Source organism: Myotis myotis, unplaced genomic scaffold (assembly GCF_014108235.1).
Source record: "Myotis myotis isolate mMyoMyo1 unplaced genomic scaffold, mMyoMyo1.p scaffold_m19_p_9, whole genome shotgun sequence".
Lineage (NCBI taxonomy): Eukaryota > Metazoa > Chordata > Mammalia > Chiroptera > Vespertilionidae > Myotis > Myotis myotis.
The window spans coordinates 24,150,263-24,163,068 of record NW_023416401.1 but is presented as its reverse complement, the minus strand read 5'-3'; the positions used below and the strand labels follow the sequence as shown (position 1 = coordinate 24,163,068).

Below are 12,806 nucleotides of genomic sequence, written 5' to 3'. Positions count from 1 at the left end.
AGCCATTCAGCACGACCTGCTCTGGGCCAGGTGCTACAACTCACCTTGAGGGACTTACGGTCCAGAGGGAGACAGATGCCAATCCGTCTCCCACAGACAAAAGTAAAGCCACGATGCTGGGGGCATGGAGAGGTGTGTGGCAACTGCCTATTCAGGGAGGAAAAGGGACAGGCCCATTCCAAGAAGTCTAGTGTAGCTGGAATGCAGGGAACACAAGAGAGAGCGATGCAAGCTGGTTTTGGAGGGGACAGCCGGGCCCAGACCACGGATTGATTCGGGGCTCCGCGTTGTTACGCAAAGCCCCTGACGCATTTGAGCACTGGGTGGACCCAGTCCAACATGCTTGTTATGAGGGTCACTTGGGCAGCTGCAGGGAAAGGGACTGCGAGAGGACAGGAAGGACAAAAGGAGGCCATTCCAGGCACTCAGGCCAGAGATGATAGTGACACAGCTCTGAAGATGGGGAGACACGGGCAGAACACAGAGCAGTCAGAAGGCAAAACAGTGTCTGTCACAAATACTCTCCTGAAAATGAACTACTGATTCACACAACACAGAATCTCAGTATCATCATGACAACGAAGCAAGACATAGCCCTGGCTGGGGTGCCCAGTGGTTTGGAGCATCCTCCGGTACACCAAAAGGTTGGGGGTTTGGATTCCCAGTCAGGCCACATACCTGGGTTTCAGGTTCGATCCCCTGTCAGGGTGAGTATGGAAGGCAATCAATGAATGTCTCTCTCTCTCTCTCTCTCTCTCTCTCTCTCTCTCTCTCATCAATGTTTCTGTTTCTCTCCCTCTCCCTTTCTCTCTCTCTAAAATCAGTAAGTGTAGATTCAACTTAAGATTTAAAAAAGGGAAAAAAAATAAAGCCAGCCATATGAGTAAGCACTGTATGGCTCCATGCATATGAAATTCTAGAAACTATAAACTAAACCTCAGGAACAAAAAGGCAGTCAGTGGTTGTCTGAGGTCAGGGGTGGAGGGAGGCAAGATGGGCAGCCAAGGGGAGCATGGAACGATTGGGAGTAATGAAAATGTCCTATAAGGTGAAGGTGATGAAAGATGCACGTAATACTTCGGTAGAAACTCATCGAATTATTCTCTAAGTCACTGTAGTGGGTTGTACATAAAGTATTCCTCAAATTGATTTTTTTTTTTAAATAATGCAGTAAGGCCTTTCCATTCTTTTTTTAAAAATATGTTTTTATTGATTTCAGAGAGAGGAAGGGAGAGGGAGAGAGAAACATCAATAATGAGAGAGAATCATCATCAGCTGCCTCCTGCACACCCCCCACTGGAGACTGAGCCCACAACCAAGGCATGTGCCCTGACCAGGCATCCAATTGGTGACCTCTTGGTTCATGGGCCGACGTTCAACCACTGAGCCACACAGGCTGGGCTCAAATTGATTTTTAAATTGAATATTTATATATAAAGTAAACGAGTCAGTGGGTGGAGCCAGGGCTCCTTTGAACCCCAATCCCCTTTTCTGTGAATTCTTTTTTTTTTAATTGACTTTTGCACTACTTCTTTATTTTTTTATTTTACAGAAAGAGAGGGGGGGGGGGGGGAAGGGAGCACTCCATTGTGGACCTATAAATTCTGAGTGGTAATTCCACTTTTAAGCCAGAGGAGTGTTTGCTAAGACATTTAGAGTCTAGAGTCGGGAACTTCCGAATGGAACATGCTGGCTCTGCACCCTCCTGCTCAGTGCTGCCGTGGCCGAGTGGGGCCACCGGGGGCAGGGAGATGAACACCCCTCGCTGGAATGCACAAGGGCCCATCTTAGCACGAACAAACAAGAAGCGTGCAGAGCTTGAGAAAGTTGGTGGTAGGTATTTAAAGCTGCTTCCAAAATGAGAGAAATCGACTTTACTTGAAGAAAACAAGCAAACAGAGGGAAACTAAGATGGCAACATAGATAAACACCGGGAAATTGCTGCCTCCCACAACAACTTCAAAAAAAACAACATAAAGACAAAACGGACATCATCCAGAACTACAGGAAGGCTGGCTGAGTGGAAATTCTACAACTAGAAGGAAAGAAAAGCACACTGAGAGCCAGAGGAGCTGCGAAAGTAAAGTGCAGAGGTACGGAGGCTCGTGCTCGCAGAAAGGGGCTGGCACCTGAGGACAAGGCAGTCTTTTTGAATCGGGAGGGAGTCACAAGCTCCCGACTGCTCTGAACTCCGGTTCCGGGAAGTCTCTGGGGACCCAGGACTCATACGGGGAGAAACTGGACTGTCTGGCAGCAGGCAGAACTCGGAGCTTGAGGGCGGCTTTCCCTCAGAGGTGCTTGCAGCAATTACCAGGACACTGAGACGCGCGGCCCCTTAGGGCAGGGCTGAGGATCCGCCATAGCTGCTTGCTCCGTCCTTTGATTCCCTGAGACCCCGCCCCACCCAGGCTGCAGCAGAGGCTTTTGCATATGAATGCCCTGGCCCTTTGCAACCTGAAAATTACCTAACAAATTGCAGCTGGGCCAGACAGACCCAGAACTTCCAAGAGAAGGCCCAAGGCCCCACAGCGGCTTGCATTGCTTCACAGCTGGGCCTCATCAGGGTACCTCCAAACTCCAAAAAAGGAAGGGGAATCTGCAGTTCTCTTCGTAGTTCCTGCTGTGTAACCTCAGGCAGAGGCTAAATTAGCACCTCCTTAGATCCAAGAGCCACTGTACCCAGTGGTCAGAGGGGGACCATCCAGATTACCACTCCTCAGATCCATAAGGGACACACTCAGGGTGCAGTCTCAGTGAGCACCAAAGCCCCACTGAAGCAAGTCTTGCCCCAGAAGGGTGTCTTCAGCACAGAAGTTCTCCCACTGCAGACGCAGCTGATTCTCACTGCCAATTGGCCTGGAGGTCAATTCCTCCCAGTGATCCTACAACAATCAAGGCATAACTACAATAAGACTGTGCACAAAGCCCACAAGGGGGTGCACCAAGAGTGTCCACCTCAGGTAACTGGGGAGGCTGAGCCACTGGGCCCTACAGGACACCTAGCACACAAAACCACTCTACCAACACAGGGAAGCATAAAAAATGCAGAGGCAAAGAAACAGGTCACAAATGACAGAAATGGAGGAAAGCAAACGACTGGATATAGAGTTCAAGGCCACGTTTATAAGGTTTTTCAAGAATTTTATGGAAACTGCCGATAAATTTAGTGAGACCCTCGATAAATCTAGTGAGACTCTCGAGGATATGAAAAAGGACCAACTAGAAATTAAGCATACACTGACTGAAATAAAGAATAATATACAGACTCCCAACAGCAGACCAAAGGATCGCAAGAATCAAGTCAAAGATTTGAAATACAAAGAAACAAAAAATACCCAACCGAAAAAGAAAAAAGATTCCAAAAATATGAAGATAGTGTAAGGAGCCTCTGGGACAACTTCAAGCGTACCAACATCAGAATTATAGGGGTACCAGAAGAAGAGAGAGGGCAAGATATTGAAAACCTATTTGAAGAAATAATGACAGAAAACTTCCCCTACCTGGTCAAAGAAATAGACTTACAAGTCCAGGAAGCGCAGAGAACCCCAAACAAAAGGAATCCAAAGAGGACCACACCAAGACACATCATAATTAAAATGTCAAGAGCAAAAGACAAAGAGAGAATCTTAAAAGCAGCAAGAGAAAGACAGTCAGTTACCTACAAGGGAGTACCCATACGACTGTCAGCTGATTTCTCAACAGAAACTATGCAGGCCAGAAGAGAGTGGCAAGAAATATTCAAAGTGATGAATGCCAAGAACCTACAACCAAGATTACTTTATCCAGCAAAGCTATCATTCAGAATAGAAGGTCAGATAAAGAGCTTCACGGATAAGAAAAAGCTAAAGGAGTTCATCACCACCAAAACAGCATTATATGAAATGCTGAAAGGTATTCTTTAAGAAGAGGAAGAAGAAAAAGGAACTCTTACCATTTGTCACAGCATGGATGGAACTGGAGAGCGGATAAATACCACATGATCTCACTCATTTGTGGAATATAATGAACAACATAAACTGATGAACAAGGACTGATCCAGAGACGGAGAGGCATTGATTGGACTGTCGGGCCTTGGAGAGAAGGTAGGGGAGGGTGGGGGTAAGGGGGAAAGATCAACCAAAGGACTTATATGCAAGCATATAGGCCTAACCAATGGACGCAGACAACGAGGGGGGTAAGGGCATGAGCGGGGAGGGGGGAAGAGGGTAACGTGGGGATAAGGACACATATGTAATATCTTAATCAATAAAAAATATATTAAAAAAAAAAAAAAGAAAACAAGCAAACAAAAACTACATATATAGTGCCATATCTATACAGTGGAATATTATTCAGCTTGAAACAAAAGGAAGTTCGGACATATGCTGCTGCATAGATGAGCCTCAAGGACATTACGCTAAGTGAAAGAAGCCAGTCACAAAAGGGCAAATACTATGATGCCACGCATGAGGAATTAGTGTTTAAAAGGTATAGAGATTGTTTTGCAAGATGAGAAAGTTCTAGAGATTTGTTACACGTGGGAATATACTCAACACTACTGAACTGTACACTTAAAAGTGGTAAATTTAATGTTATGTGTTCCCTTCCCCTCCCCCGCTCTCTCCTGGACAGGAAAAAAGGCCACCACAGAAATCCTGACCCTCAGTTGCAGCTTGGCCAGTCTAGCAGCGCTGGACAAAGTCCCCATAAATCCTACAGCCGAGCCAGCTCACACCCAGCCATCACCAGACACCCCGGCTTCCTCTGCCATCCAGCCTGGCCAGGCCCACACCTGCCTTCCTCCCATGTCCATCTCCAGCACCACTGTCCTTCCAGTAACTGACACAAACATTTTGCCTCCAACTCCTCCAGGACCCCAGGAACCTCCTCCACCTGTTAACTCCACCCTGGACTGCCCTAGTCTCTCCACGGCATCATCTCTTACCTGCCCCAGGCGGTGCCCTCCCCAGCTCCCGGCACTGCTGCTGGGACCCACACTGCCCCCAAATCTCTTATCCACCCGACGCACAGGTTAGCGCCTCTGAAGCCCAGCTATGCTCATGTCACCCCTCTGCTCTAAAAGCCTCCAATGGCTCTGCACGGCCAGCTGAATCAGCCTGTGTTCCGAGCCTGGCAGGCGAGGCCCTCCAGAACTTGGCCCTAATCCAGCGGTTCTCAACCTGTGGGTCACGACCCCGTTGCGGGTCGAATGACCCTTTCACAGGGGTCGCCTAAGACCATTGGAAAACACATACATAATTACATATTGTTTTTGTGATTAATCACTGTGCTTTAATTATGTTCAATTTGTAACAATGAAAATACATCCTGCATCTCAGATATTTACATTACGATTCCTAACAGTAGCAACGAAAATAATTTTATGGTTGGGTCACAACATGAGGAGCTGTTTTAAAGGGCCAGACACTGCCCTAATCCCTCTTTTCCAGCCACTCTTCGTCCCTCCAGCCACGCCGGGGCTCCTCTACTGGCTTTTGTCCACCTACCACGCATTTCCTATTCCGACTTGCCCACGGTTTCACACAGGTCCCTGACTGCTGGATTTCCAAATCCTTCTCCATGGCACTTCCCCTAACCTCTTAAGACAACAGTAACCTCTCCTTCTAAAGGTATTTCAACAATTACCCCCATGACTGCTGAATTTCCAAACCTTATCCATCCAACTTCCCCTTATCTCTTCAGACAACATTAACTCTCCCCCTAAAGTATTTCAACAATTACTAGTGCCTCCGACGTGCTAGGAGCCTTAGTGCAATCCTCCTGGCGCCATGGAAGACCAGAGTGCATCCAGGGGCCTGTGCAGCCTTTTCTCTCCATCCCAAGCAGAGAGCTGCTCTGGGGAAGGGACCCCATCTTGTTGATTGTTCAAAGCCCACAAAAGCTGAGTATTTCCCGGTCCACAATAGGATGGACAGAAAGGCTGGCTTAGCACTCCTCTGCAGAAGCATCTATATATATAAAAGCCTAAGTGACCAGGACGACTGGTGGCTATGACACACACTGACCACCAGGGGACAGACACTCAACGCAGGAGCTGCCCCCTGGTGGTGAGTGCGCTCCCACAGCCAGCCTCCCCGAGCTGGCTGACCTCCCGCCCTCCCCCTACCCGTTCCCAGGCCAGCCAACCTCCCATGGTCCCTCCCCGCCCCCCCCCACCCCTCAGCCGGCCAACCTCCCATGGTCCCTCCTCATGGCCCCTTTCCCAGGGGGGCTGAGAGCCAGCTCCCTCCTAAGGGCCAGCGGCCAACCTCCCTTGCCTGATTCCTCCCTCCGGCCGGCAGGCCCCAATCGTCCCACCTGCCACAATGGCAGTGCAGCAGCAAGGGAAGGAGGAGAGGGGGAGGCAAGGAACCACATGGTGGCGAGGCGCCGGCGGCATCGGTGTCCAGCGTCCGTTCCTTCTGTGCCCAGCCTGGCAACCGTCGCCTCCTCTCCGGCCCAGCCCTGATCAGCCTGGCCCCTATCGGCCCTGATTGCCAGCCAGGTCTAGGGACCCTATCTGTGCACAAATTTCATGCACTGGGCCTCTAATCTTTTATAATATAAGAGGGATTTCCAACTCCTACAGTAAAATAAATAAATAAATAAATGAGGCCAGCAGGCATCTAAGATGGTACAACCAATCTAGAAAAAGGCCTGGCAGTTCCTATAAAACTAAACATACACCTGTCCCATGGCTATACCTAAGTATCCTGCCCAGAGAGAAAACAATCCTCAAAAAGACTCATCAAGAATCCTCACAGCCCTGACCGGTTTGGCTCAGTGGATAGAGCGTCGGCCTGCGGACTCAAGGGTCCCAGGTTCGATTCCGGTCAAGGGCATGTACCTCGGTTGCGGGCACATCCCCAGTGGGGAGTGTGCAGGAGGCAGCTGATGGATGTTTCTCTCTCATCCATGTTTCTAGCTCTCTGTCCCTCTTCCTTCCTCTCTGTAAAAAATCAATAAAATATATTTAAAAAAAAAAAAAAAAGAATCCTCACAGACGCTCTATCCACAATAGCCAACAACCAGAAAGAGCCCCAATGCCCAACAACAAGCGAAACACAGGGCATACCCATCCAACGGAATACTATTCAGCAATAAAAACAAACAAATTCGTGACTCACACAACATTTTGCTGAACAAAAAAAACCAAATAGAAAAGAGCACAACTGTACAATTTCACTGACAGGACATTCAAGAACAGGCAAAATAAATTAAGCCAAGAGACAGATCAGGGCGGCCTGGAAATGGGAAAGATGGAACACAAAGGGAATGTTTTGTTAAACTGTTGAACTATTCACTTTTAAAAGGTGTATTTGGTTGTATATAAATTAGACTTCCATAAAGTTGACTAAAGAATAAAAAGAAAATCAATTCAGAACTTGAGGTCCAAAGATACAATAATAATAAAGGGGGTTGCAAACATGGCTAAACCTCGTAGCAATTAAAGGACAAGAAACATAATCATTGTTCATGATGATGCAGAATACACCAGCTTCTAAGAGACACAACAGTGATTGCTGGCCCTGAGGTCTGAGAGACACAAGTGCTCCTTCCCACAGGAGTCCTCAATATTGAGTCCCCAAGAATGCTATGCGAAGAGGCCACTGGGAGAATCAAAGGCCCACCCACTTCTTTCATCAGCTTCTCTTCATTGCACCTACCAGGGCATCTCACACACACACACACACACACACACACACACACACACACAGCCATCACTCCTGCTGTAATTGCCCCTCAGGGTCACTCACCTCCTCATGGGTCCACTTGACCTTGCACTTGCTGTCCCTCTGCTCTGGCACGTCGGAGTCTGTGTCCTGGTAGTGTAGCTCATCCAGCTCCTCACTGCAGGGAGAGCAAGCTAAAGGTCAAGGACATATGTCTCCACATCCTGCTACAATATGATGGATGGACAGCGCATGGGCAGGGGCCAGTGACTTCTAGGGAAAGGTAAAGTTTTGTGGGAAGCAGGTTTTTACTTTTTGCTTTCAAAAACATAGGTACTTCCATCCTCCTTTTTAAAAAATGTTTAAAATGGGGTTATGAGCTATTTTCATTTTCTTCTTTTGTTTTCAGGTACACCCTAAGGATTGGAAAAGCTACAAGAAAAAAGAAGTTGCAATTTCACTAAGATTATCATATTCAATCAAAACTAGACACCAATTTAATATTTTCTCTTCGATAACAACTGTTAAACTTGCATGGATGTTCTAAAGATTAAAGCTGATGGCCCTAGCCGGTTTGGCTCAGTGGATAGAGTGTTGGCCTGAGGACTGAAAGTTCCCCAGTTCAATTCTAGTCAAGGGCACATGCCAGGGTTGTGGGCTCGATCCCCAGTAGGGGGCGTGCAGGAGGCAGCAGATCAGTGATTCCCTATCATTGATGTTTCTCTCTCCCTCTCCCTTCCTCTCTGAAATCAATAAAACGTATGTTATAAAAATGATTAAAGCTGATGGTGTCAGTCAATATGACGCAGCAAAACTTTAAGAAATATTGGTTATTTGATAAAAACATTTAAAATACATTATCTTAGTAAATATGTCCATTTTGCACATCCCTTCCCAATCCCTGCCTACACACAAGCATAGTTTATGTAGAGAAAAATCTAAGTATAAAAAGCTTTGAATTCTGATGTTTTGCTTTTCTAACTGGCAATTTTCCAAGTTGCTCCAAACTTTCATATTTGATCAGGTTTAATTAAATCAGGTTAGGAAAATTGAGATCATGCTTTCCACCTCCCGGGATGTCAGGTGCTCCCAACTCCATGTGGTGGGGCCTGCATCAGGTCCCCTTCGTGGAGTACATTCCTCATGGAAAGAGCCTCCTCATCTCCAAACAAGGCAAGTGCAGACCGTGTGTGAAAGGGACTTCCTTTCGTGTCCATCTTCCTTCTGCCTCCTCCAGAACTCAGCGTCTTTCCTAAAGACAACCTCTTCCTGTGCTCCTAGGACACCTTGGAAATTCTATTTCAGAATGCAGGCCCAGCAAGGGGTCCCCCATGTCCCCACCCCCCACCCCCCATCCTGGGAACAGCCTGCACCTTTCCCTTCCCCCTCTTCTTCCCTAACAGTAACTCTAAGGGACCCCCAGGAGACTTGTAATCAGGGGGGCCATGGACAGCAGCAGCTCATCCCAAGCTAATCCCCTGAACCTGTCTCCAAGGCCCCCTTTTTGACTTCTCAGTGAGCCAAAGCAGCCCTGCCTAGGCTCTCCCCAGTTGCTTCTTCACTCTCAAAATCATTTAAAAAAAAAAAGAATGTAGACCCTTAGGCTTCCTGTCTCCTTGCCCTCATGGACAGAGGTCAGCTCCACCTCCACACCTGCGGGGTCGTAGGGGGTTGGCACCAAAAGGCCCTAAATGTTTACTCAAGAGAATGACCAGAGTCAGGAATGAATGCACATACAATGCTGCCGACTAGTAGATAAGAAATGCCAATTAATGTGAATTTTTTGGAAGGAGGAAAAGGACAGATTGTCTAAACCCAGCAATACATTAGTCACAGGAGGACCGGGAATTCAGCCATGCCCCATCATTCCTGACCCAATTCATGAGGTCCTCCACCACCTCAAAGTAGAGGACAAAAATTCTGTAAGCTACTCATAATGACAAAATGAAGCTGGCTTTATCATCAGCTGCCCCCCAGCCTGTTTCTGACGGAAACCACCTTTAGTTCTCCAACACCCCTTTTCTAAAAGAAGTTCAGCAAATGTTCCTTCCAAGGTGAAAAGTGTCTGTATGAACACTGTAATCTTTTACTTGATGGAGACAGCAACTCAGCTGGGAGAATTCTGTGAGATGATAAATTTCAATCACCGACATGGCGCTGACCACCCCCTTCACATGCATTCTCACTGTCCCCATTTAATAGATGTGGAAACTGAGGCTCCCAGGGGTTATGCTACTTGCCAAGTCCAGAGCCAGGTGCGAAACCTACACCCTCAAGTGCTCTCCTCAGCTTAAGCAGCAGAGGCCACGTCAGTGGTGGCAGCCACATGTAGGTCCCACACACCCTTTCTATGCCCTTCCAGGTGCTGGGCTCCGCTCCAGGTGGAGTGAGTCAGAAGCTGAGTAGAAAGTGGGGCGCTGCAGAGGGGAAAGTTCCAGTGAGGGGCCAAGAATGGAGATGATGACTGTGGGATGCCAGGGTGCAGAAACCATCCCTCACAAGGCACGCCTCCCCCGAGTCCCGAGTCCCCGGGGAGAAGCAGCAGAGGACCTGCGGTTGTTGTGATTCCCGGGATAACACTTCCTGAAGCAAAGATCAGGAGGGACCCGACAAGGGCCTGACCAGAAACCTCCCGACCACTGGAACTGACCTGGGAACTCGTGGCCTGAAGAAGGGAGACCCTGTGCCAGGCCCCCGACCACCGCCCAGGGAGGGATAGGGTGCTTGTCTGCCGGAAACTCTGGGGGAGCCAGCAGCCAGTGCTTTCCAAGTCTACAGCCTCTGCCGGGGAAGGCAGACACCACCCAGAGGAGGGTGCGAGGTTACGGGGCGGCGTACTGCAGGCAGGGAACAGGGAAGGACCCCTTTGTCCTCCCGGACACCCAGCCCGGCGTGAAGCCCAGAGCTCAGACCCCAGGCGCACAGGTGCAAGAAAGGGACCCCGCGCACGGAGCCCGGGTTTCAGGCTCAACTCTGCCACTTATTCTCTAGGGGAAGAAGTAAAATGCAGACCGCAGTTCCGGCCTTGGCCCCAGGGGCTACTGGAACAGAAGTCTCGACACACATGTAGGTCTTCCCCCCACCTTCCACCCCAGCTGCCCCAAAGGCGGATCTCCGGAACGCAACCCAGCTGGGACCCGCAACCCAGGTGGTGGGAGAGCCAAGAGGCCTTCCCCACCCCTCCACCCCGGCACCCTTCTCAGGCCAGAGAGAGGGCTGAGGGTGCTCTACGCTTCCCGGGATTGGGGGGGGGGGGGGGGAGGGGTTGTGGGAGGGAGAATGCCACCGGCAAATCTGAGCGCCAACAGGCTCGAACGGCAAGTGTCCTCCCCAAATGTCCTCCCCGCTTCGGCCTCCCGCGCGCGCTCTGTGACTTGGAAAACCACTCCCTCTCCGGGGGTCGCCAGCCGCCCCAGAATGGCTCTTCCAGCGGACACCGCTGTCCCACCCCACCTCGCAATTAGGCGGGAGACGAAGTGACATCATACAGGGCTTGGCCAACATCCAGGAGACCCCCCCCCACCCCGCCCCGGCTCCGAGGCCCGACAGGCCCGGAGAGCCGCGCGAGAAGCCCCAAGAGACCCCCGGCTTCGTGCGCCCCCTGCCTCGGGCGGCCCTGGACGCAGGAGTGCCCCCGGGCTCCCCTCCCGCCGCCCCCGCTCCGAGGGGCTAAGGCGAGGGTGGGGTGAGGGGATGGGTCCCCGGGAGAAGGAAGGGCCCTCTGCCGCCCGCCCGCCCGCCCGCTCACCCGCGCGTCCGCCGAGACATCCCCCCGGCCCGGGCCGCGCCGCGCTCGCTGCCCGCCGGCGGAGCCCGGAGCGGGAGCCGGGCCGGGGTCCGAGCGCGGGCTGCTCCGGCCGCTCCGGGCCCTGGGCCGCGCTGGGAGGCGTCGGCGCAGCCGCCGGTCCGCTCGCAGGAACTGCAGCCGCCGCCGGTGCGCAGAAGCACTTTCCTATCTCCCGCCAAGCGCGTCGGCACCGCCCGGCCTGGCGCGCAGGCGGACGGGCGGGCTCGGGGCGGGGCTTCGCGGGGCGGGGGCGGGGCGGCCGGCGGGCGGGTGGCGCGCGGCTCCGAGCTCCGAAGCCCCGGGGCAGGGAGGACCGGCAGGTGCGGCTCTGGGCCGGCTGCCACGGACTCAGAACGGGCTCGGCCAGGTGGGGATGGGGTGGCCCGGGAGTCGCCCACACCGCAAAGGCTGCGGGTGGGGCGGGAGCCGCCAGGATAGAGGGGAGACCAGGGCCCGCCCGAGCCGCCCCTCCGGCCTGCGCCCCGCCCCGCAGCGCTCCCCACCCCGCCTGGACCAGGGCTGCGCCTTCCCACCTGCTTCCCCTTCACCTCCAATTCAGCGGCTCTGGCAGCCCGAGGGAGCCCCCTAAAATGTAAACCTGATCCAGCTTCCCCAGAACTTACAACTCTGCCCTCTCTCCCTCTGGGTAAAATACTCCATCATTAGGTTCACAGCCTTCTGCCCGATCACCACCCCCACCCAAAAGAAACTTGCCCGCCTTTGCGGGGGGCCAGGAACGCTTCCGGCCCCTCCCACCTAGTGGATCTTGGGGTTCACTGCCCTTAATCAGCTTGTTGACTTGAGCGTTTCTCCTTGGGCGGCGGCGGTGGTGGTGGTGATGATGAGGGGGAGTGGGGGTGGGAAGGGGCCATATTCTAAACCGGACAAGCGCAGGAGGCCTGCAGGGTGGCCTGACAAACTCAGAAACGGAAAGTAACCGCATAGGATGGTCTGAAATGGAAACTTTCCAAGTACAAAAGTTCATGGGAGTAGTCATGTCCTAGGGCAGTGTTTCTCCCTAACAAAGGTCAGTCTGCAACTGAACTGGGCCTGCCGGTTGTCTTCTTGCATCTACAATAGCATACCTTCAGAATGTCAAGTTAATTTCCTTTTTTCCCCCTGAGCTTCCCCCCACAGTGCACAACCACCCACTAAAGCAAGACCATAGATCCCCTCATTGCTATTTTATCATATTAATTGTTGACTGTTGACTATCCTATACCCACGAATATAAAAGTGTCTATTCCTTTTACTTTTTATCCAATCAGTCCCAGAGATTTCCCTGCTTTGCTCTCTCCCTCCTCCTTAATCTATCACCAGTGAATTCCATCTAACTCCTGTATATCTTCCCCTTTGATTATGATGCA

General features: G+C 51.3%; 1 protein-coding gene across 1 annotated transcript in view; it reads right to left on the bottom strand.

The window, feature by feature from the left end:
* The window catches only part of MYBL2 (MYB proto-oncogene like 2), a 30,979-nt gene extending 19,425 nt beyond the window's left edge, over positions 1–11,554 (bottom strand). Inside the window, 2 exon segments of the mRNA XM_036322657.1 lie at positions 7,737–7,830; positions 11,401–11,554. Of these exon segments, the coding sequence (XP_036178550.1) occupies positions 7,737–7,830; positions 11,401–11,420 (114 nt within the window). The 5' untranslated portion in view covers positions 11,421–11,554.
* Positions 11,555–12,806: the final 1,252 nt, after the last annotated feature.